This window comes from Dioscorea cayenensis, chromosome 2 (assembly GCF_009730915.1).
Source record: "Dioscorea cayenensis subsp. rotundata cultivar TDr96_F1 chromosome 2, TDr96_F1_v2_PseudoChromosome.rev07_lg8_w22 25.fasta, whole genome shotgun sequence".
NCBI classification, from domain to species: Eukaryota; Viridiplantae; Streptophyta; class Magnoliopsida; order Dioscoreales; family Dioscoreaceae; genus Dioscorea; species Dioscorea cayenensis.
In genome coordinates, this window is record NC_052472.1 from 23,328,759 (window position 1) to 23,353,546 (window position 24,788).

At 37.7% G+C, this 24,788-nt stretch overlaps 3 protein-coding genes across 3 annotated transcripts; 2 read left to right on the forward strand and 1 right to left on the reverse strand.

The window, feature by feature from the left end:
• Positions 1–1,364: 1,364 nt before the first annotated feature.
• On the reverse strand, positions 1,365–2,232 carry LOC120278607. The gene has a single exon (XM_039285352.1). The coding sequence runs from the start codon at positions 2,169–2,171 to the stop codon at positions 1,605–1,607; it is 567 nt and encodes a 188-aa protein (XP_039141286.1). The 5' UTR covers positions 2,172–2,232; the 3' UTR covers positions 1,365–1,604.
• A 1,634-nt stretch (positions 2,233–3,866) lies between these two features.
• Positions 3,867–5,749, forward strand: LOC120270698 (aquaporin PIP2-4-like). The gene is made up of 4 exons (XM_039277774.1): positions 3,867–4,410; positions 4,629–4,924; positions 5,064–5,213; positions 5,499–5,749. Exons 1-4 carry the CDS (start codon positions 4,092–4,094, stop codon positions 5,610–5,612), a joined length of 879 nt encoding a protein of 292 aa, XP_039133708.1. The 5' UTR covers positions 3,867–4,091; the 3' UTR covers positions 5,613–5,749.
• A 14,796-nt stretch (positions 5,750–20,545) lies between these two features.
• LOC120277626 lies at positions 20,546–21,289 on the forward strand. The gene has a single exon (XM_039284485.1). It carries the CDS (start codon positions 20,573–20,575, stop codon positions 21,266–21,268), a length of 696 nt encoding a protein of 231 aa, XP_039140419.1. The 5' UTR covers positions 20,546–20,572; the 3' UTR covers positions 21,269–21,289.
• The last annotated feature ends 3,499 nt before the right edge of the window (positions 21,290–24,788 follow it).

Here is a 24,788-nt window from a genome sequence, read left to right on the forward strand (position 1 = left end):
CCCCACTTATATGCACACAACGGGTCCATCTCATAGCCGATGTGAGACTAAAGGGGTTAGTTCATTTCAGATCATTACATTACTCCCCACCGATCAAGTCATCGACGTCCCTCGTCGATCCCGGTTAATCCTGGACGATTGACCAACAAGATTTCACTCTGAGCACTTTCACTCGGACCCCAGTAGCAGCCCGATCGACTGGTCGAACCCTCCCCGGTCGAACCCTCTCGTGGCAGCAGACCCGACCAAACCTGACGAGTCGTGCTCCACATCGACTCTCAATGAAAGCACCAAATGTTATGCATACAAGTGGAGGGGAGAGCGGACCCCAAAAGACCGGCTTAGTAAGGAAGGTTGCCCCCCACTTATATGCACATAATGGGTTCATCTCATAGCCGATGTGAGACTAAAGGGGTTAGTTCATTTGCAATCATTACAGTATGAACATAGGATGTCATTGCAATCTGTGATGGTGCAGCATTGGCGTATCCAAGACGATGTGGAAAGTGCCTGTTAGGAACGCCTTGATGGTGTTTGGTTTTGTCGGAATTCTGTTCATGAGTGGCCTCTCTTAGCAGCTCCTGCATCTACTCATTTGCCTCTTTGTATGCAAAACGGGATAAAAGAATAGTGAAAAGGCATCACAACTCACAAATGGAATGGATCTCCAAAATATTTGTGGTGCTGGAGCTGGCCAATTAGAACAAAAATTCCAATTCATGGTAGAGCTCGGTGGTACACCGCAGACAGTGGTGACAATGTCTATCGACTCAAATCAAAACCTATAATTTGAGAGTCCAATAGGAAGGAAGGATGCAACAGCTCTTCTTTGATTGAACTTTTTACTGAAAGTTTCACAACCCTCGTACCATGTAAGTCATGTAATAGTTTCCTTTTTATGTTTGCAGATGCCAGATAATCGTGCCCCACATCGACTCTCAACGAAAGCACCAATGTAATGCACACAAGTGGAGGGGAGAGCGGACTCCAAAAAATCGGTTTAGTAGGGAATATTGCCCCCCCATTTATATGTACACAATGGGTCCATCTCATAGCCGATGTGGGACTAAAGGGGTTAGTTCATTTGCAATCATTACAGAGAAAAAGGCTTATAAACAAACAAGTATGAAAAGGCATGATAATTGTGAAGTTGAATTTAAGCAAAGCTAAATTCGTAGTTCAAGTTACAATCCTTCTTGTTTATCTTTAAATATCTTCCTTGGTATTGCGTGTAGTTAGTTACCTCCTTCAGGTTCTGGCCTTCCTTTTGGATATTCTTCTTCCCTATTTTTTTTAACAGTTAAGTATAATTTTATTTTAAAAATTTACAACTTTGGTGGTTGTCTTATTAGAATATTCCAACAGCAGAGTAAATTAGCTAACAACAACAACAACAAAAATATATCATTTTAACAAGATTTACTTAAAAGCAAGTCCTCAATTGAAACACTTGGATCGAGCAGTGGTTACATCATTAACTAATCCAAAAGGTTAATAAGAAATGATAACATGTTGGTAACTAGTAACCAGCTGATTTCATCCTGATGATGGCGTGGAGTGGAGTGGAGTGGAGTGGAGTGCAGTGAGAAAAATAAGGAAATAAGTCAGACGTGAGAGTGGAATTGGATCAAGGTGCTTGCTCTCTTGCTGTTGCGCTTGATGACGAGGAAATAGTAAGAGGTCCCGATGGCCACCAGCACAACGCATGCGACACCAATCACGGTGACAACCACGGCACCAGCAGCCCCACCCCTGATACCACCACTGCTCTCTGGAGTGGCCCATGCGCTCTCGACCACTCTATCAGCTCTCGCCATTGATAAAGGCAATGGTGCATTGGCTGTCTTTGCACCAGCTGCTGGTCTAGGGTGGAAGAACTCGAACGCAGATGGAGAGAAGGACATGGGGCTCTCAAATGCGAGCCCATGAGGTGCTCGGGATTGCAATGGAGACCACCGTCGTTGCTGCTGCTGATCATCGTCGTGAGCATAAGAGAGTACAACTGTTAGGAAAAGGAGGGCGGAGAGGAAGGCCAGAGTCTCTGCATTGAAGCTCATCTTGCTGTTGTGTTCTTCCAATTTCTTCTTGTCTTGGTTTGGATAGCAATTTATGTATTTATGTGTGTATATGTGTGTGTGTGTGAAGTTGAGGGCAAGGTGGTTGCTTGCCATGCAATATTTCTTTGGGTTTGGGGTGGGGATCAGATACTATATAGTAACTGCTGAAAGAGGCAGACAGAATGATGCACATGTTTGCAATACTGGAGATCCATTTTAACATCTTAGAAGCTCTTTAATTAAAAGATTCAAGAAAAAAAAAAAAATACTGGCGCTCGCTTCTTAAATCAGCAAAGGTAATGGGCATGATCCTATCCATGACATTTAAGTTGATAGAAATATATGTGTGTGTAATAAGTATATATATATATATATATATATATATATATTGCGGCCGCCACCACTCCTTTTTCATCCTATGGGAGCATTATTACAAAGAGCAAGCGCATGCTGAGATAAATGAATGCATTCCCCCAAAAACTACACTAAAGTATGTCACGCTCTCCATCTCCCTTTTCATTATTTTCCGTGGCTCTTCAATGACACGCATAACCAACCACCAATTAATGCCTCTGCCTTTCATACAGTATATATGATCCAACAACCTTCTTCGTCAATCCATGAATCACAAGAATGTTCCTTTCTCTGTAAATGGGTAATTTAGTCAAGCTGCTCTCGTTAATTAAAATGTAGGTGCATCTCAATTTCTTTTCTTCTTTATTTTTGAATGATACGGTTCGTTATTAATGGTAATGAAACAGTTCACAGAGCATGAATTATATTAACAGGCCAGGCTGTACGTGGGTATGCACGCTTAAATGTATGTTGGGCCTAATTCACCTGGCCCATGACTAAGGAGACAAGGCCGCTTAAATAATTCACACTGTCCTTTTTGTAGAATGATTAAATGAGAAAAAACTTACACAACTCAATAATTAATTACTCACCCCTAACGTCAGGATTATGAGGTTCCTTTGGCTACAAACTTCCATTAATTTAAATATAACATTACACTGATGTGGATGGAGCTGTTTCTTTGTTAATTAGTTAGCACATCATGTACAGTGCTGTGGCTAATTATAATCATATATTGCAATATAATGCATCACATTTTAGAATTTAGCAAGTGATTGATTGTTCTATGCATTAGGTGGTCTATAGGCATGTCAGAATAGCTACTTGGTCGATCAGGGGATGGCAAACTTTATTAGCCAGCTAATTGGACCTTTTATGAACTTGCTTGTCCGTTTGACGACCAGTTTATCCATTATCCACTCCAACTATTAAAAATAAAGTAACTATAAATTAAAGATTATGACTTATATATATTAATAAGACAATGAAAATACTGATTTAAATGTTTGATAGATAAATATATGAAAATATAAAAAAATATTTTCAATCAATTTTTTTGTGCTTTTATGACTAGACAAATATATATAAATATTTTATCGCTAGATTATTATAATAGTGTTATTTTATTATTCTCTCATTAAATTATGGGTTTGTCCACATGTTTATCAATATAGACACACATACAGAGTAGTATGTTCTGGAGCAACATATTAGGATAATTTTTTTTATAAAAAAACATAAATGAATAAATCACAATTTATTAAAAATATTTATTGGAAGGATAGGTTAGGATGACATTTTCGTTAAAAGCCACTGAGAACTACACTATATGTTGTTTATCCACATTTACCTTAAAAAGAAAAAAATGAAAATTGCGGTGGAGAGATACTAAGAAATGAGAAGATTAATGGCTAATGGCTAATTGGTGTATTTAGTCGGTTTGGGGCGGCAAATAACAACTCCTAAGAAAGCCACCCACTATCTCCCTTTTCTTTCTCCGTCTTCTAATAATTCAATTTATCCCAATCGCACCATCACTAATAGAACTAGAATCACCATAAATACCTTCTCCTTGCATTGCCAGTGTTGTTAGCTACTTATATATGTACGTGTTTAAGCACAGCATTTGCAGCAGCAGCAGCTTAATTAGCAAGAGGTCCAATTAATTAATTAATTACAATGGCGAAGGACGTGGAGAGTGGCCGTGAACATGGCAGCGAGTACTCAGGCAAGGACTACAGGGACCCTCCACCGGCCCCGCTCATCGATATGGAGGAGTTAAGGAAATGGTCCTTCTACCGTGCCGTCATAGCCGAGTTTATCGCCACCCTTCTCTTCTTGTACATCACTGTCGCAACAGTTATCGGTTACAAGCACCAAACCGATACCAAACTCGGCAACCCTGACGCGCTATGCAGCGGTGTTGGCGTCCTCGGCATATCTTGGTCCTTTGGTGGTATGATCTTCATCTTAGTCTACTGCACCGCCGGCATCTCTGGTCAGTCATTAATCTCTCTTCCTTTGTTGCCTCCGCTGCCTCTGTTGCCTCTGTTGCCTTTGTTTCCTCTGTTTCCTCTGTTTTATAAAGAAAGAAACCAATTATACTGTATATATATATATATATATATATATATATATATATATATATATATATATATATAATTCACAGGTTAAATAATAATAATAATAATAATAATAATAATAATATAACAACAGGAGGGCACCTCAACCCGGCCGTGACGTTTGGGTTGTTCCTATCTCGGAAGGTGTCATTGATCCGTGCGTTGTTGTACATGGTGGCACAGTGCTTGGGTGCCATATGTGGTGTTGGCCTCGTCAAGGGCTTTCAGAAGGCCTTCTACATGCGCTACGGTGGTGGTGCCAACGAGCTCTCAACTGGTTACTCGCGCGGCACCGGCCTCGCCGCCGAGATCATCGGAACCTTCGTGCTTGTCTACACCGTCTTGTCTGCCACTGACCCCAAGCGCAACGCCCGTGACTCCCATGTCCCTGTATGTATATAGTACTATTTACTACAGTAAACTCTAATTTAATTCCTTAATTTCAATCTTTGTTTAAATTAATTAAGGAATATTATATTATTGAAAAATCTAACTATAACAAATATATTGATGGATAATTAATATGTAGGTGCTGGCCCCTCTTCCAATTGGGTTCGCAGTGTTCATGGTGCATCTGGCCACCATTCCAATCACAGGCACCGGCATCAACCCTGCCAGAAGCTTTGGAGCGGCTGTCGTCTACAACCAGGACAAGGCTTGGGATGATCAGATACTGCTTGCGCTTATTATTATTATTATTATTATTATTATCATGCTCCTAATTCTTTTCTTCATCCACTAGTCTTAATTTATCATCCAAACAGCACTGGACCTCATAACATGTACCTAACTAAACTAGCTTACTGTATTGGTTAACAAACCAATCAGATCACGTTGATGTATGTATATCACACACACACACACACACACACACACACACACACACATATATATATATGATGATGGTGATGATGATGATGATTAATGAATTTAATTGATATAGTACCTTGATTGCTAAGTGCAGTGGATCTTCTGGGTGGGACCTTTCATCGGTGCGGCCATAGCTGCCGGCTATCATCAGTACATACTGAGGGCAAGTGCAGTCAAGGCTATTGGTTCATTTCGCAGCAATGCCTGATTCATCTTCTTGTGTCGATCATGCTGTGTCTTTATCCAATGATGTTGGCTGTGATTTTTAATAAGGCCCAAAGCTCCCAATTAACACATGCATGACTGATGTCGATCTCCAGCAAGTGGAATTTCAGCCTGCAGTGTCTGCAAAATGTATATATATATATATATATATATATCAAGTTTTCCTTGTTAGTAACGTGTGTTTCTCATCTTTTATCTTCCTTAATTTCCCCCTGCCTTTTCTCCCTCTTCTTTCATTGTGGTGTGTATAATGAACAATATTGCTGTTATCTATTATATGTTCCTTCAAATGGCATTCCATCTTCTGTCTTCAGAAAATATCTCTCTTTTGATTAAACATCAATCTCGCACCTAATTAAGAAAATGAATCAACAATCATTACTAACAAATTAATTAAGCTCTATAATTTCCTCAAGCTCACAATGCCTGATTTTTCAATCAAGTTATCAAACCATTATTATTGTTCTTCTGAATATATATTGCAAGTAAGAGACAAGAGAGGTCAACTAATTAATTTGTTGTTGTATCTCCCACCATGGCTTTGCTTTTAATTTAATTTAGCCAGTCTTTTTCTTTCGTAGTGGATTCGCTTCACTAATTGCTAGATATTCGTCTTTCGTTGCCAATAAAAGGCTCTTGTGCCTCTCAACTCAATGCCAGTAAATAATGAAGTGCTGCACCACTTGTACATATGCCTTATCAACAATTAATGTATATGACTTGCACTGCATCATCAGATTGCATTATATATATGTGGTAATCTCTGAGAATAAATTAAGGGCAACATTATCCGAAACAATTTAATAATTTATTATAATAAGAGCCTTCTAAGTGACTTAATTGTTTCTTTAGGCCGGCCACTAATTAATTACCAGGATTAAAGTTGAGGATGAGCACAGGGCAATATATGTTACTAGCTATTATCTTCTAGTTGCACTACTGCACTAAACAAATGATAATAGGTGAAGGGAAGATGGAGTGCACTCTTTCTTTTTATTGTGGATATATAAAGGCGATAAGATTTAAGGTGGGAGATCAGCATCCAAGTATAAATTTTAATTTATCATGTCTTCTTGATTTAATTAATTAAGTGGAAAAGGCAGTAGTAGTTGAACTAAATCCTACAACTAATTAGTTGCCTTTCTCCTTATTAAAAAGCATTACATGCTAATAATATAATGCACATTTGGTTTTAAGACATTCAACACAAAGTGCATTATGGGAAATTTTTTATAGAAGTTCCACAAGAGAGGTTATTATCGAGACTGTTTTTCCTGCTATATATATATATATATATATATAATTTTTTTCCTTTTGCAATTTACAATTTATATATAGTATTTGTACTAGAAGTGAGGAAATTGCTTTACATTCTTTTTGCTATTGACAGCAGCTGTGGATATATGACATTCAACTTTCGCCATATTCTCATGTTTGATAATATTGATATTGGCAGTGCATTTTTATTTATTTATTTATTTAGCCTTTCTGCGTCCATATATTAGTAGCAGCAAAATCTGTCTCCATTTATGTAGCAGTATTTGTTGCTTTTTTAAATTTTGTGAATGAGCACCTTCAGTTGGGTTTTGAGCTGATCACATGACCAAAATCATTCTCTTGTCGGATTAACTAATGCCTTCCCATTGACCATGGGAAGCAACAAATCAATTATTTTCATATATAGTTAAATTTTTGGGCTTGATCCAGAGAGAATCACTGAAATATATAAATGGATGATATGTCTTGAAATTTTTTTTAAAAAAAAAGTGATAATTAACTTGACAAATTTGAGAATAGAGGAATGGTTTCAGTTTAGCGGGGTGCCAGAATTGGCTTAATAATCTGAAATCCATCTCTTTAAGACTCGCAAGTATTAGAAAGTACGTGATTAAAACTTAATTTAATTAATACCGTGAACTTTAATTTATTCATCAATCGCTTAATAACCCCGCCACCATATTCTTTTTTATATATATATGCTTTGTCAGTTGGCAATAATTTTTGAGCTTCCTTCAGTGTCGTGGGCCACTAATCTGCAACTTAACCGGAGTGGCCAAGGCTGGAGCCTATCCAGTTGTTTTCCTAATTAAGCACTGCATGGGGACTCTATAATTATGGCCAATTTATTTTGTTTTATATTTTTTAGGTGTAACTGTGATTGTATTTGTGTGAATAATAAACCATCATTTATTAAAACATTAAGGGCCCCCAAGAAGAAAAAGGAATCGATCCCCCCCTAAAAAAAAAAAAAAAGACATTCCTAGAAAAATGGTGCAAGGAAAGCACGAAAATAACTGTAAATTATCCAATAAATAAATTAATAGGTAGAAGCCAACAACTTTGCAAACTTTTTAGATAACCGAATTTTTGTCCATTGCATTTCCACTGCAAGTAGAATCAGAAGGGAAGAAGATGCTCAATAATTTTTTTATAAATTAATGGGACGCATGAACCATAATTTTTTTTTAAAAAAAAAGGTTAAATAAAAAAGAAAGGAATGCAAGTGTAGAAAGTCGACGACACAAAATACAAGTATCTTAAATACCAATATTCAATGACACCTAGAATACAATATGTGAAAAGATCATTCATAAAAAATTATACAAATTAAAATTAATTGAAGTGGAGCTTAACCGAAACCCAGATTAATTGTTGTTTTGAAAATATTATTTATACACATGAAATGCTCTCTTCTTTTTAATAAATTGGTGGTTTATCCACTTTATTCCAAAAATTATACACACGAAAAACTTGAGGCTCTTTTGACTATAATTGATCATTCAAGCTTAATTTTTTTTTTTCTTCAAGCTTCAGGGGTCCAATCCTTAAATTCAGCCCAAATGTAATACCAAAATCAAACACAACAAGATAAAGATACATAGTGACAATTTGTACAAACCTACATAAACTTGTCACGCCCCGAACCTGGCTCCCCAGGCCCAGTGCACTGACAAACGGCCACACACCCACCAAGTCGAGGCCCGATGAGGCATGTAAGGCCTCAAAACCCGTTCTCAACAAATCACAAAAAAAGTCTAACAGAGAGCAAAGGCTAGAAACAAGAATGGAGTTCAAAGACTAAAAAGAAATAACTAAGTGTCTTGCACGAGTTGCTACAAATTTAATCAAATAAAAAAACTATGCCCACAACAAACGGGACTTATTACATGCTAAGAAGATTGACGGTGGCCCAACGATCCTGCTAAGCTATCCAGTCACCCGACCTCTACTCCCGATCCGAAAGAAAAAAATAACAACAAAATTTATGAGCTTGACGACCCAGAGTAAGCACCCACTAAAAAAATATAGGGATCACTTATCAAAAAAATCATAATTTAATAATTTGCAAAAAAACCAACCATAAGTTTAATTCACTTAACATAGATGTCAAAAATTAAGCATATAGGTCCCCCAAACAACTATTGCCCCAAAAACAAATCACAAAAATTCATATATTTACCCTCGGTGACCCGAGACAAAACAAAAGTCATATTTTTACCCTCGGTGACCCGAGCCAAAATAAACAAAGGCCGATATTCTGCACCGACGGCAAGCAGTGGGAAACTATAGTTTCTAGAACAAAATACGTGTCGACACGGTCAGTGTTTAACCCCCAGTGACAGGGTTGTTGCAAAGTTAGTTGGGGACTAATTTCTATATCAAAGTACCTTGTTCACAAAACGATGAACTAACAAAATTCAAGACAAGCAAAGTACAAGAATACAGTAACATGATCCCATTTTTGTCATATCAAAATACACCAGTTAATGGAATACAAATATGAACAAATAATAAAAATAATAATATTCTTTAATAAAAAAATTTAAATAATATCCTAAATTCAAAAATAAATAAATAAATACATAATCCGAACTTTAAACACATGAATTCAAAAAAATTTAAATAATTATCCGAAAATTCAAAAAAATTTTTGAACAGATCATAAATCATATGAAATTTCAAAAAGTAAAAAGAATCGAGATTTAAAAAGAATTATTTGAAAAATTCGAAAATTTAACTAAATCAACACGTGAGAATTCTAAAGAATCTCATTAATTTGAATATTAAATAATTTAAAAATAATTCGAAAATTAGTATTAATTATATAAATATAATTTGAATAATATCATGAAATCTAATTATCCAAAAATAAATAAATAAAAAAATACATATTTTCACAAATTTAACAAGTTTCAAAAAGTCTATATACATAGTATAATTTATATGTGGGATACTTACCTAAATGTCTCACAACTCCAAGACTCCAAATCGAGTTATCCAAAAATCAAGCACTCGAAGGATGCCCTAACAAACATAAATCATGTGCATAAATGAACGAATAAACACAAAGGTTGGTGAACACATATCAAATTCCTTAAGGTAGTCTATAGGGTGGAAACTAAGGATGAGAATAAGTAAGATCTCACAACCACAATAAAATTCAAGCACCTACCTTGGATCTTTCGTCACAAAATTCAACGAGGAACAAAATATCAAAAGCCTGCCGCCAAGGTCACCACACGACACAAGAAGAGATAGGGTTTCCTCCGATTTTCTACTCTCCTTTTAATTTTTAAACCAAAACAAATATCGCGTGAGGATCCTCGCTCGGGTGTTACGGAACGATAAATCAGATCCGGGAGGCTGGGATAAGATAAGGGTCTCCTTTTAAAAAAATATAAATAAGTAGATAAACTTATCTAAAAGTAATTTCAAAATTAATTAAGAGGATGGGGTCCACAAACTCCTCCCTCCTTTAAAGGAGTTTAGTCCTCTAAACTCTTACGAAAGTATCATAAAGATACGGATATCTCTCTTTTATCTCGGACTCTAACTCCCCAAGTTGCTTCACGCTCCGAATGATTGCTCCATTGAACCTTTGACATAAGAAATGACCCGCCTTCTCAATGTTTGCTCTTTAAAATCCACAATCTTTATAGGTCGCTCCTCATACGTCAAATCATTGCTAAGCTCAAAAGTCGAAAAGCGTATCACATGGTCGGGGATTCGGAATGAACTTCTTGACATAGAAACATGGAACACATCATGTACCCAGAGACAGATGAAGGTGGTAATGCAAGTCGATATGCCACCTCACCAATGCGTTCTAAGACTCTCAAAGCGGACCCAGATAAACCGAGGGTGAGCTTCCCTCTCACACCAAAAGCGAATAACTCCTTTGGTGGGAGCTACTCTTAAGAACACATGATCACCCACACGGAACTCCAAGCTTCTTCTCCTATTATCGCATAACTTTTTACGCTGCTCGAGCTGCTCATGAGCGATCTCGATAAAGACGAACTTTCTCCACTGTCAACTGCACAATCTCTGGCCCTAACAATTTACGTTCTCCCACATCATCCCAACAAATAGGTGACCTACATCTCCTGCCATACAGTGCCTCATAAGGAGCCATTTGAATACTTGACTGATAACTGTTATTATAAGAAAACTCTATCAATGGCAAATGTCGATCCCAAGAAGGCCCAAAATCAAGCATACAAGCCCGAAGCATATCCTCCAGAATCTGAATTGTTCTCTCAGACTGCCCATCAGTTTGCGGATGAAAAGCTGTGCTGAACGTCAATTTGGTTCCTAAGGCCTTATGTAGACTCCTCCAGAAGTGTGCCACGAACCCGCGTATCCGATCGAGACACAATAATGCGAGGAACACCATGAAGTCTCACCACGATCAATGTACAACTCATTAACTTCTCTAAAGTCATGCCCGATCCCGACGGCCCAGAAGTGAGCGAGACTTGGTCGACTGTCCACCACCACCCACACCTTGTCGAAGCCTTTCTTGGTTCGAGAAACCCGAACACAAAATCCATAGCAATGTTCTCCCACTTCCACTCGGGGAATGGGAAGAGGGTGCGAAGTCCGCCCGGCCTCGATGCTCCACCTTGACTGCTGGCGAGGTCAAGCCTGTACTCCTGACGTGCGACATCTCTCTTCATGTTGTTCCACCAAAAGATATCCTTCAAATCCTTGTACATTTTGGTGCTTCGGGGATCTGCTTTGAGTAGGCTGGTATAATGAGCTTCCTCCATGATTTCCTTTTTTTCAATTCGAATTATTTGGAACACAAATCCGATCACCCGAATCTTCTTGAGCCATCTTCATGAATTCTAAAAGCTGAACTTGGGTGCCCCTTTTCCACTTCTTGCCGAATCTTCGCGAGATAACCATCCACTTCTTGTCTTGCTTTAATCCTCTCCGGATAGAGTAGGGTCTCACCACTAAACACCGCAAATACACGCGGTGTCCTTTAACACCACTTGTAGGTCCATTCGTCTCAAATCCTCCAAGATAGGCTTACGGGAGGTGATTAATGTAACAACGCTCTTGAAAGATTTCCTACTAAGGGCATCGGCTACCACATTTGCCTTTCCGGGATGATAGGCGATGGTCGAAATCATAGTCTTTCAATAACTCCAACCATCTCCTCTGTCTCATATTCAGCTCATACGTGTGAAAAATGTATTTAAGGCTCTTGTGATGCGTAAACACCTCACAAGTCTCCCCATACAAGTAATGCCTCCATATCTTGAGGGCAAAAATCACCCATGACTAACTCCGGATCATGAGTGGGATAGTTCACCTCAAATGGTTTCAAGCTGTCTAGAAGCATAAGCCACCACATGACCATTCTGCATCAATACACACCCAAGACCCGGTTTTACAAGCATCACTATAAATGGTAAACCCTTCACCGAGGAGATGGAAGTGTGAGAATAGGTGCAGACACCAACCGGTGTTTCAACTCTTGGAAACTTTGTTCACAATGATCTGACCACTGAAAACTTGCTCCTTTCCTGGTGAGTTTGGTCAATGGTGCCTGCCAACTGAAAAACCCTTCCACAAACCGTCTATAATAACCGGCTAGCCCGGAAGCTGCGAATCTACGCCACATTCGTGAGGTCTCTTCCACTCAACAACGACTTCTATCTTCTTGGGATCAGCGAAATCCCATCCTTAGTTATCACATGACCAGGAAAGCTACCTGTCAACGAACTCACACTTAGAGAATTTTGCATAAGCGGTTTCTTCTCTCTCAAGATGCCTAGCACAATCCTCGAGTGCTCTTCATGCTCTTCCCGACTCTTGAATATACGAGAATATCATCAATAAAAAAACCACTACGAACCTATCCAAGAAAGGTTTAAATGTTCTATTCATCAAATCCATAAAAAGCAGTAGGGGCGTTCGATCGACCCGAAAGGCATTACAAGAAACTCATAATGCCCATAGCGAGTCCGAAATGCGAGACTTGACACATCCCCCGCCTTGATCTTGATTTGGTGATATCGACACGAGATCAATTTTTTTGAAAACTACACGAGAACCACGCAATTGATCAAAAGGTCATCGATCCGAGGCAATGGATATCGATTCTTTCTTGTCACCTTGTTCGACTCTCGGTGAGTCGATGCATAATCGCATCTCGCCATCCTTCTTCTTCACGAACAAAAGCTGGGCGCCCCACGGAGAAACACTGGGAGGCGAATAAAATCCCTTCTCAAGTAGTTCCTCAAGTTGCTTCTTTAACTCCTTAAGTTACTGCGGGTGCCATCACTGTAAGGAGCCTTAGATATGTGGCTCGCTCCGGGAATCAAATCAATACCAAAATCCACTTCTCTGTCTGGTGGCAAGCCAGGAAGATCCTCAGGGAAAAACATCAGAAAACTCTCTGACCACCTGAATATCCTCTAACACTGGCCCTTCTGATTCAACTTCCACCAATGTTGCAAGAAACCCCGAGCACCCACCCAGAGTAATTTCCGAGCTTGTAAGCGGAAATCACCGCAGCGATGACACGAGACTCATTTCCACGAAAGGTGAACTCGGCTTCACGAGGGATTTTTAAACACTACCCTTTTTTTGCATAACAATCAACTGCTGACGATGAAATCTAGAGCGGAAAATCCATTCCCAAAAATGATATCATAGTCGGTCGTACCCATAACATGAAGGCGAGCTAGCAACTCATGAGCCGCAACAATAATGGGGCCGGTTCTCACATGCTCTACTAAGAACAATATCAACTCCCACTGGGGTAGCAACACACAAATCATACTCAAAAAGTAATGTGAGGCAAAACATGCTTCGAATAAAAGCGAGGGCGAGATAAGCGAATGTGTAGCTCGAGAATCAAATAAGACACGAGGCATATGTGGAATAAGCGATAATATACGACACCACTTTGCATTTTGAGGTATGAGCATCCTCTGAGTCGATGCATAAACTCGTCCTTGTGTCTTGACCTTCCAACTTTATCTTTGAGTTGAGGATGAGGGTTGCTCAGCGACCATCTCCTTTCCCGCTGCTGACCCACGGAACCACGAGGGTTTAGGTGTTGGTTCATGCCTAGAATTTTTGAGCTGTAGAGGATCTTTGTGCTCGAAGAGCTGCATCTGTGGACACTCGGCAATATGGTGCTCAGGGTCGCCACACCGTAACATGCCCACTGTAACCCGCCCTGCAATCCTTAGAGTCATGCGCACCACCACAAGTAGAGCATTTCTTCTGGCCAGAACGAGAAGAAGCAGGTGGCAATCCTCGAGATCTCTGAGCTGGCGGCTCACCCACTGTTTGAGACTTATTCGACCCACATCAGACTTGGATCTTCCTCCATTCCCAGTATTACGGTCTCCCTTGTTGTCAAAACTTCTATCTCTCTTCTTACGAAATCTTACGCTTTGATCCACGGTGTCACCCCAAACGAGTGTCCAATGACTTAGCGCCCTACCACCTCTGCATAGGCGGTCGGGTGTAAGCGGCTAAACCCCTCCCGAATATGTGCTGCAAGCCTCCCTCAAAGCGTCGGGCCTGCTTTGATCATCATCAACCAACCCGGAGCATACCTAGAAAGCTCGTCGAATTCCATCTCATACTCATCAGCAGACATACTCCCACTGCGTCAAGTTAATGAATTTTTCTCTCAAAAGCGCACCATCTTGTCTACGGTGAAGTATTCTGAGAAAAGAGCTTTCCTCAGTTTGCTCCCAAGATTCAAACTCCTTTCCACGACGAATCGAAGTTCTCCTCTGTACCAGTGGTTTGCCGGTCCCTTGAGCATGTACACTCCGAACCTAAGCTTTTCTTCTTCATTACACTTCATCACTGCAAAAGCTTTCTCCATTTCTTCTACCCAAACCTCCACATCATCAGGATTGGTAGTGCCCTCAAAGCGAGTAGCGGACCCGATCTTTTGAATTCCATAATAGTCTTCTCCTTAAGCTCACAGGGAAGTAGGCGGAGGCGGGAGGAGGCGGCGAGTGGTGGGGGGTGGTGCTTTGCTGTTCTGTCTCTGCAGTCACGCACCATGCCCACCACCTCTCGAACCAACTCCATCATAGCTTCGTCTCTATCCACCCTTCCGGTCCCCTACTTCGGTGGGGGCATCCTGCAGTCGATGCCCAGCCCAAATAACTCTCCAACACTCCCTACTGGCAGCTCTACGGGGTGCCATTCTGCGAGGCAAACCCAATCAAAATTAGACAAAACTCTAAAAGTTTAACTAGCTCTTGAGAATGTAAAGCTAACACATAAGTCATCCTAGCAGTCTAAATCAGAAGGTCTATCAGAAATACTAAGATCAAGATTAACTGAGAACGCTCTGATACCACTAAATTTGTCACGCCCGAACACGGCTCCCCGGGGCCCGGTGCAGTGACAAAGCGGCCACACACCCACTAGGTCGAGGGCCCAGTAGGGCATGTAAGGCCTCAAAACACTATTCTCAACAAATCACAAAAAAAGTCTAACGAGAGCAAAGGCTAGAAACAAGAATGGAGTTCAACACTAAAAAGAAATAACTAAGTGTCTTGCACGATTGCTACAAATTTAATCAAATAAAAAAACTATGCCCACAACAAAGCGGGACTTATTACATGCTAAGAAGATTGGCGGTGGCCCAACGATCCTGCTAAGCTATCCAGTCAGCTGACCTCTACTCCCGATCCGAAAGAAAAAAATAACAACAAAATTTATGAGCTTGATGACCCAGATGGCACCCACTAAAAAAATATAGGGATCACTTATCAAAAATCATAATTTAATAATTTGCAAAAAAACCAACCATAAGTTTAATTCACTTAACATAGATGTCAAAAAAATTAAGCATATAGGTCCCCCAAACAACTATTGCCCCAAAACAAATCACAAAATTCATATATTTACCCTCGGTGACACGAGACAAAACAAAAAGTCATATTTTTACCCTCGGTGACCCGAGCCAAAAATAAACAAAGGCCGATATTACGCAGAGCGGCAAGCGGTGGGAAACTATAGTTTCTAGAACAAAATACGTGTCGACACGGTCGGTGTTTAACCCCGATGTGAGGGGTTGTTGCAAAGTTAGTTGGGGACTAATTTCTATATCAAAAGTACCTTGTTCACAAAAGCGATGAACTAACAAAAATTCAAAGACAAGCAAAAGTACAAGAATCTGATAACATGATCCCATTTTTTTGTCATATCAAAATACACCGAGTTAATGGAATACAAATATGAACAAATAATAAAAAAATAATAATATTCTTTAATAAAAAAATTTAAATAATATCCTAAATTCAAAAATAAATAAATAAATACATAATCCGAACTTTAAACACATGAATTCAAAAAAATTTAAATAATTATCCGAAAATTCAAAAAATTTTTGAGCAGATCATAAATCATATGAAATTTCAAAAAGTAAAAAAAGAATCGAGATTTAAAAAGAATTATTTGAAAATTCGAAATTTAACTAAATCAACACATGTAGAATTCTAAAGAATCTCATTAATTTGAATATTAAATAATTTAAAAATAATTCCGAAAATTAGTATTAATTATATAAATATAATTTGAATAATATCAGAAATCTAATTATCCAAAATAAATAAATAAAAAAATACATATTTTTCACAAATTTAACAAGTTTCAAAAAAAGTCTATATACATAGTATAATTTATATGTGGGATACTTACCTAAATGTCTCACAACTCCAAGACTCCAAATCAGATTATCCAAAAATCAAGCACTCGAAGGATGCCCTAACAAACATAAATCATGTGCATAAATGAACGAATAAACACAAAGGTTGGTGAACACATATCAAATTCCTTAAGGTAGTCTATAGGGTGGAAACCAAGGATGAGAATAAGTAAGATCTCACAACCACAATAAAAATTCAAGCACCTACCTTGGATCTTTCGTCACAAAAATTCAACGAGGACAAAATATCAAAAGCACCGCCGAGGTCACCACACGACACAGAAGAGATAGGGTTTCCTCCGATTTTCTACTCTCCTTTTAATTTTTTTAAACCAAAAACAAATATCGCGTGAGGATCCTCGCTCGGGTGTTCTGAGACGATAAATCAGATCCGGGAGGCTGGGATAAGATAAGGGTCTCCTTTTAAAAAAATATAAATAAGTAGATAAACTTATCTAAAAGTAATTTCAAAATTAAGAGGATGGGGTCCACAAAACTTTTTGAAAAAAAATAGATAAACTATATTCATTGCAATACATGAACTTTGTTTTTTTTGGAGAATTAATTCTCTTTCTCTCGGTGTTTTTTTTTTTTCTAACAATTAACAAGAATATTTTTCATATCCCAGACATCTTCCAATGTTGGCCATTGCTTCACATCATGTGTGTATAATATATATATTGTATATATGGGATGTAGTAAACCTTGTGCACTATATCTCATCTTATCTCATACTTTTTTTTTCTTCTTTTTTTTCTTTTTTGAAAAAATTATCTCATACTTCTAAGATTCAAACACTTTTCTGAACTACTTTTCTTCTCTTTTAATCAGAGTATTCTAAATACTCCCACAAGCCATGTTTATGCTATACATTAAATAGTATATAACGTACGCCTTAGCATGTGTTCATCCCATAGTTTAAGATCTTACTATTGGTTGAAGATTACATAATCAAAATTAATTAAGGAAGGATCCGGGAAGGTGAAAGAGAGCATAAATAAAGCAAGTAACACATCTGAAAAAGAGCACGAATTAATGATTAAACAATGTGAAACTCACTGGGCTCCCAAGGTTCAATGCCTGTCCTTGAGGCAACACGTCCAAGTTGGTGGTCACCTGCTCTACATCAAACACCAGAAACAACTTCTCCTTTGCTTAGAGTTATGTGCATTGTTTTACTCAACAGATTAGGGTTGTTCCCTTCAGTGAGGGAAGTGGAATCATGCTTTTACTTTGAAAACACCTTCTAAATTATTCAAAGAGTTCATTAATTTAATTGTTACTCTCTGCCTGTGTATGTGTATGTGCTCTAGTGTACATGCAGCACCCGTTTCAATAAAAATATTGGAAGGCTTAATTTTTGCTACCTAATTGTTGACCTTTTTAATTTCTCAAATAAAAAGAGACAACTGTCATTGGCCTTAATTCCTTCAATCTCTTCTTCCCATCATATATAGTTTGGAAGGGTACCAGCTACTTATCTGGAATAGTTTAAGTAATGATATTTGGATTTAGATAAGCTTGAGGCGCATCCCAGAGTTCACTGTTTGCTCAAGCTATAGCTAGTCTTTTAAGAAGGATAAGGTTTATCCTTATCACATTCCTTTGGATATATATATATATATATATATATATATGTATGTATGTATATATATAGATAGATAGATAACAAAACTACTCTAACTGTAGCTCGATCATGCATGCATATGGTCCACATGTAGAGCCGTTTGCAAGAAACCAAACTCACAATTTTAGTAAGCCACGCACCTGCCGTGCGTGCATGCATGTTTGATCTATATATTAAGGCATATTCTAGCTATTCCCTCTTGAAAAGCAGCCAGGAATGGGGCATGCTTAAGCCTGGCCCTGCAGATTCATCATCATAATGAATCTGCAGTAGTGCATGCTTTAAGTATTCTAGTCTCCATATATATATATATATATATATATATATATATATATATATATATCCTTTGTTTCAGTGACTTTGATCATTCAAAAGTAACGAGAGATGACGTTTAAAGTGTTTCAAATTCAAGCACGTTTCAAATGGTGGTTTTTATAAAAAGATGTGCATGAGATTAAGATCTAATGTCATTAGTAATGTTTTTTTTTTTTTCTATTGATTAAAGTCGTGTGTGAAAATACCCTCGAACCAAGCGGAAGTTAACCAGTCACAGGCCACTTCTTTTAATTCTCACAGAACGATCGAGTTGCAATGCATGTGGAAGGACATGATGCATGCCCTTTATATATTCTGATAGAGCTATATATAAGCGTTAATTATATATCCCACAGTGATTTATGTTACATGATTTTGTCCTCGTGTTTCATGCATGTTCTCCTTTACATATCATATATGATATGTTGACACTCTGATGTCCATTATTGGTGCAGCACTGCGCAGCCTAATTATAATAAGTTTCATTTCCATGTATAGTACCCGGCCGGCCGGAGACGCTATGCATGTTTGACCTCCTAAGCCTATCAGCTTAGTTTACTTGTTTTACCCGTTAACACACACACATATTTATAGAGACATACACATGGGTTCACTTCAATGCATGCGTGGATTGCGTGCTTGTTTTTCATAACTTTTTACAGGTTCAAAAATACAAGTAAGCCAGATTTAATCAACTAATTAACGCTAGAACACATGTCCATTTATAAGCCCCTCGTGGGCCAGTCACGTTGCCCCAAAAGTTCCATCCATGAATGGAACTCAGTTTCATCTCATATTGATATAAATATATACATAAACAATAATTTAAAGTTTTTAAAAATAAATAAATATATAAATAATACGAAAATAAAAGCAAAAAGAAAAGAAAAGCTTTGGTCCACTTAAACACAGGGACACGTGTGCAGCTGTGGGTGGGCAAACGGGAGCACGGTGAATGGGCCACCAACCCCCACCCCGTCTAGCGCGGGTATACGCAAGTAATTGACAGACACGCGTCCATTAAGTTGGCTTAAAACAGAATTTCTGTGAGGTATTGTACTCGTACCGGACTTACTGGGCTCACGTTCACTGTGACCATTCGATAAATTCCCAACAAGTACAGCCCACACTTTTCTATGTGGGCCCTGGGGCCCAATTAACCACAGCTGGACGTAACCCGGTAACCGGTTACTTAACTTACCCTCCTTTTCTTTGCTGTGACACCGGGGCCCACTTCACGTGACAGCACGCCTCATCGACCGTGATTGCCTATCATCGACACGTGTCCTCACATCAAATTCACTAACACGCGTCGCCTTCTCGACTGCTCATCCTCAAGGGACCATCAGACCCGGCGGGCCCTTATTCACTGTATTCTCTCTCTCTCTCTCTCCATCTCCCTCACACCAAGTCACGACAAAACCAACGAGCTGCGAAATTTTTCCTCATAACGATAAAATAATCCCTGTGAAATCACCGAACTACCCTCATCAATTATTGACATTTTGATCCACCAACATTTTAAAATTAAATTAAAACTTTTTCTCCACGAACAAACGTCATTCGATTCACAGTAGATCAGTTCTCCCTGTCAGCATGTTATCAGTTGTAGGATTTATTTATTTATTTATTTATTGATTAATATTAATAAAAAATAATTTTGTCGTTACCTATTTATTCAAAACAGTGACTAGCGATTAGTAATGGGAATTTATTTTTAATGGAATTAAATTATATAATTTCTATCCATTTTTAAACAACTGTGCTCATTTATAAACATGTAAAGATGTAAAAAATTAAGGTTCATAAAGAAAGAAGGGGTGGGTGGTTGCTTAATTAACGCGATGGAGAAGAGCAACAGACCCGAAGCCATGCAGGCTGCAGGAGCAGGAGCAGGAGCAGGAGCAGGAGCAGGAGCAGCACTGCGGTGGGCGTACATGCATGTACTACTGAACAGGAAAGATAGTACCCTGCCTTCATGCTACTACCAACCAAAAGTAAAAGGGTAAAAGAGTCAATGAGCAATAAGCCTTATCCAAATGGACCTCTTCAATTCCCATCTCCTTACCTGATCACTTATAAAACCAGAGTTTCTTCATTTTGTTTCACCAGACACAACATAACAAAGAAAACATTCATTCATTCATTCATTCATTCATTGAGGGAGAGAAAGAGAGAAATAGAGAAAGGAATTATTATTATTATGGCAGGAAGGAACGCCAAGTACGCGTATCATCTCTTCTCCCCGGCGATGGAGGGGCCTATGTCGGCGTTACCCGCGGACGAGTTCGACGAGTCGGAGATCTGGGGCTCGTACGGCGCAGACCCGCGGCAAGGTTCTGATTTCCGGAAGGCGATCCCGTCGGCGAGATCGACGTCGAGGAAGAAAGGGGGCGAGAGGAACGGGGATCGTAGTGGTGGTGGTGCTGCGCCTGCATCGCTGCCGGTGAACATACCGGACTGGTCGAAGATACTGAAAGAGGAGTACAGATCAGGGAACGATGGTAGGGAATGGACTGGGGTTGATCAGTGGGATGGTGATGAGGATGATGAAGGTGAGAAGGCGGGAGTGGTGATCCCACCCCACGAGTATCTATGGCGAAACAGAGCAGCCTCGTTCTCGGTGCAAGAGGGGATCGGCCGCACCCTCAAGGGCCGTGATTTGAGACGGGTTCGCAACGCCATCTGGGAGAAGACCGGCTTCCAGGACTGATGAAAAACGCGTTTCTCATCTGTTTTTGTGGATCTTTAAGTAGGTGTTTTTAAATTAAATAATTAATTATGATGATGATATGACTCGTATTTCTTTTTATTCTAATCTTTCTCCCTTTTACTTCATTTTTAAAACTGGAATGGAAATACGTACACAAATGGTGGAGGATTTTTGCTTTGCTTAGTTTGGCTGCTTGCCAGGCCATTTATATATATGTTTACAATATATATATATATATATATGTACTTTCACTTGATCTTCTTCTTATTTATTATTATGATAAAACTCAACTCTGTGGGCTAGCTACCATTCCAATTTCCAAGCGGCTGGCTGGCTGGCTGGCTGCTGCTTGTTTCAATGTAATGTTGGGTGATTGATAACGTGAAACGTAAAGAGTTAAAAAGAAAACAAAATGGGAAACGATTACCAAAAAAGTTGAATCATTCTAACACAACACTGGTAGTTTTGAACGCTAAATCCGGTGTATAAATTAGTCTATAGATTATATTTTGTGGATAAAGAAAGGGATAAGGATGAAGTGGATCAGGCTTAGCTATTTTGGACATATTATTAGTCCTGAATATATGAAATTACACCAGTGCCATCCTCAATTTCTTCTTTATAAATATATAGATATATGTTTTTAAATACATATTGTAAGTTTGTAACAAGAAAGAAAAACTATAAACTGATTTAATAATTTAGCTCAACTATGCACATATTTTATATATATATATATAATTTCAGTGTTTTGAAAATAGATATAAAATGAGAAGCTTTCTCGGAAAGTATGTATATATAGAATTAAACAAAATAAGAGTAATGGCATATACCATATCCCATTTCAATTTGGAATTTTAGTGGCTAATTGAGAAAGAGACCTTGCCATTAGGCTCACTATAATAAAAGCTTTCTTTGATTTGATTGCTAATCGCTGTGTGTTGCATGATTGCTCTATGGAATCCATCAAGTGTCTTTTTTTTTTTTATTGATGCCTGTGGTTACATATATATATATTTCTAAGTTTGTTCATTAGTTCCATTGATTGGATGACCCGTTGTATACTATATAAACGTTATCATCATGGGGACAAGCAAGTATGGGTTAAACAATGTATTATGGATTTAATTAATCATGCAAGTATGGATTTAATTTAATACACACACATCTTTCTCTTTTCTCTCTCTGCCCTGTTTATCTAGAACTGTGTAGATGTTGGATAGACAGCTATGTAGGCACCAAGCTTTAGGTACGAAAATTAGAGTTGGGTGGTTAATATGTTTATATTCACTTTATTTTTCATTAATTCTTAATTTTGTTTAATGGTCCAATCAATTGTACAGCGCTTTTTCTCAGGAGTAGGTGACAGTGCATTGTTATTTAATGATATTTAAACATGAATAATATGTGATAGCTACTTTATTAGAATTATTTAACTTTTAGAAATGTCAATAAAAAAACATAGCATATGATAGCAACTTTACCAGTACTAGTTTTGTTGGAATTTAGAAATTTCAATAAGAACAAAATTTAATTAAATTTTAAAAAAAATAAAAATAATATTACTCCCGTATAAAGAGAAAATAAAGAGGGTAATTGTTGGTGAAGTCTTCCCATTTATTACCTTTTTAATATATTTTATATTTTATCTATTTTATTCAGAAAAAAAATTTTATAACAAACAAAAAAAAAGGAGGATAATTTAACATATGTAATGCAGATCTCAATCATCCTGATGTTCTCATTGCATTGCATATTTGCATTGCATTGCATGGTGTTCAACGACCTGACCTGATATGTTGTCATACCAATTTTAATTAAGGCAATAATAAGTTAAGGGTCCCTCAACAAAACCTTTACAAGAAAAGGAGTATTAAATAGTAAATTTTTTTTAAAAAAAAAAAAGAAGAAGAAGGGATATATTCCCAAAATGCCATCAATTTCAGAGGTTAGGTTCTGAAAAGCGAATGCCGGAGGGGAGCCTGTTCATCTGACAGGGAATGAAAGAGATAGGCGTTTACTTCATGGCCTCTCTCTCTCTCTCTCTTTCTTTCTATTATTACTGACTGTTCTACTTTATTCCCTTTCACATCTGCCACATATTATTATTTTAGGAATAAGAATATTATTACTAATCAGTTCACTTGAACCAAATTCATTGTGAAATGTGAGTGTGGGGGAGCAAGAAAAACAATGCTCGCTTTATTAGCTTCTTTCTTTTCTTTTCTTTTTTTTTTCTTTCTTTTTTTCCTTTTCCTTTTCTCTTTCCGGAGGATATGATTTAATAGATTTATATGAAGCATAATAAACAAATGGGAAACTAGCTGGCTTATTGGGCTGGACCATCATCTTCATGCTCTTGTACAATTTGGATTTGAAGCCCATTGGAAGTTTCCATTCTTTGTAATGTAATAATTACTGCTGCTGCACATGCATAAGAACCTGCAGGTAAGTAGTAACAACACATGAATATATATATATATATATATATATATATATACGCCATTACTTTTTTTGAATTAGTGAGTAAAAAATGTTTCTTAGATGTTTTATTTTGTACCATATGTTTCTTTGTAACTCTTCTCATTGAATTAATCAAGGCTATTTTAGCATCATTAGCTATTATTTAACTGATAACAAGTTTTCTACCGAACCAAACTCATCAGCTTAATTGATACAGTATTAATTAGTCTTTAAGGTAAATATCTTTTTTTTTTTTTAAATTAGATGTGATCTCAAAATTTTATGACTTTGGTCCCCTAATTACTTAATTGAATAAGATTTCACCTCTGACTCTGAGACGAAATCTTCTCGCATTTGAGAAAAGCATCTTTATTTTAGTACCTCGACTAGTATAAAAGCTCACAACTAATTAAGTTTTATTAACTTGAACTGAATCCAACTAAATAATAAATATAAGTTATACTTTAAAAATATATTTATACATCATTGATTTGCCATCCGCTCTACCTCTCATTAATCTTTGGAAGCAATTTTAATATTGGCTTGCTATTTGGCTTAGGAGATCAGTAGAGTGGCAGCGAGCCAAGGTGACAATTAATATTAATATTAGCTCCCCACTAAATTGCTAAACCACAACATAGTGAGTCATTTTATCGGTTTTCATTTGACGCCATCTTTTTCTTCATCATTTATTTGTATGTATTTACTCAACAACAACTTCGCAAAAGAGAAGGCAAAAAAGATATAAAAAAAATAAAGAAAAAAAAAAAGGAAAATACTTGATAGCGAGTCAATGGTTTACAAATTAATTTGACCAATGATACTGAAAATGTTTTTATGATGTTATTTAACTGGTAAAAAAAAAGATAAATCTAATCTCAAGGTCGAGACCATAATTTTTTTCAAAATGAGGATGCAACTTGCTTTGTCATTAAAAGAGAAAAGTACATACATATACAATGTCAATGAGTTGGTTTTATATATTCGTAGGCGTGATAAACATTTTTAGTCTAAGAAAGAGTTTTGGGTTGGATGGTTTTTTGACTAGTGGTTAACG

What these genes read in the sequence shown, in the direction of transcription:
- LOC120270698 (XM_039277774.1), top strand. Translation starts at nt 4,092, where the DNA reads ATGGCGAAGGACGTGGAGAGTGGCCGTGAACATGGCAGCGAGTACTCA. An exon ending in CTGCACCGCCGGCATCTCTG is followed by an intron (nt 4,411 to 4,628) that starts GTCAGTCATTAA and finishes ATATAACAACAG; the next exon opens with GAGGGCACCTCAACCCGGCC. An exon ending in CCCGTGACTCCCATGTCCCT is followed by an intron (nt 4,925 to 5,063) that starts GTATGTATATAG and finishes ATTAATATGTAG; the next exon opens with GTGCTGGCCCCTCTTCCAAT.
- LOC120278607 (XM_039285352.1), bottom strand. Translation starts at nt 2,171, where the DNA reads ATGGCAAGCAACCACCTTGCCCTCAACTTCACACACACACACATATAC.
- LOC120277626 (XM_039284485.1), top strand. Translation starts at nt 20,573, where the DNA reads ATGAGCAATAAGCCTTATCCAAATGGACCTCTTCAATTCCCATCTCCT.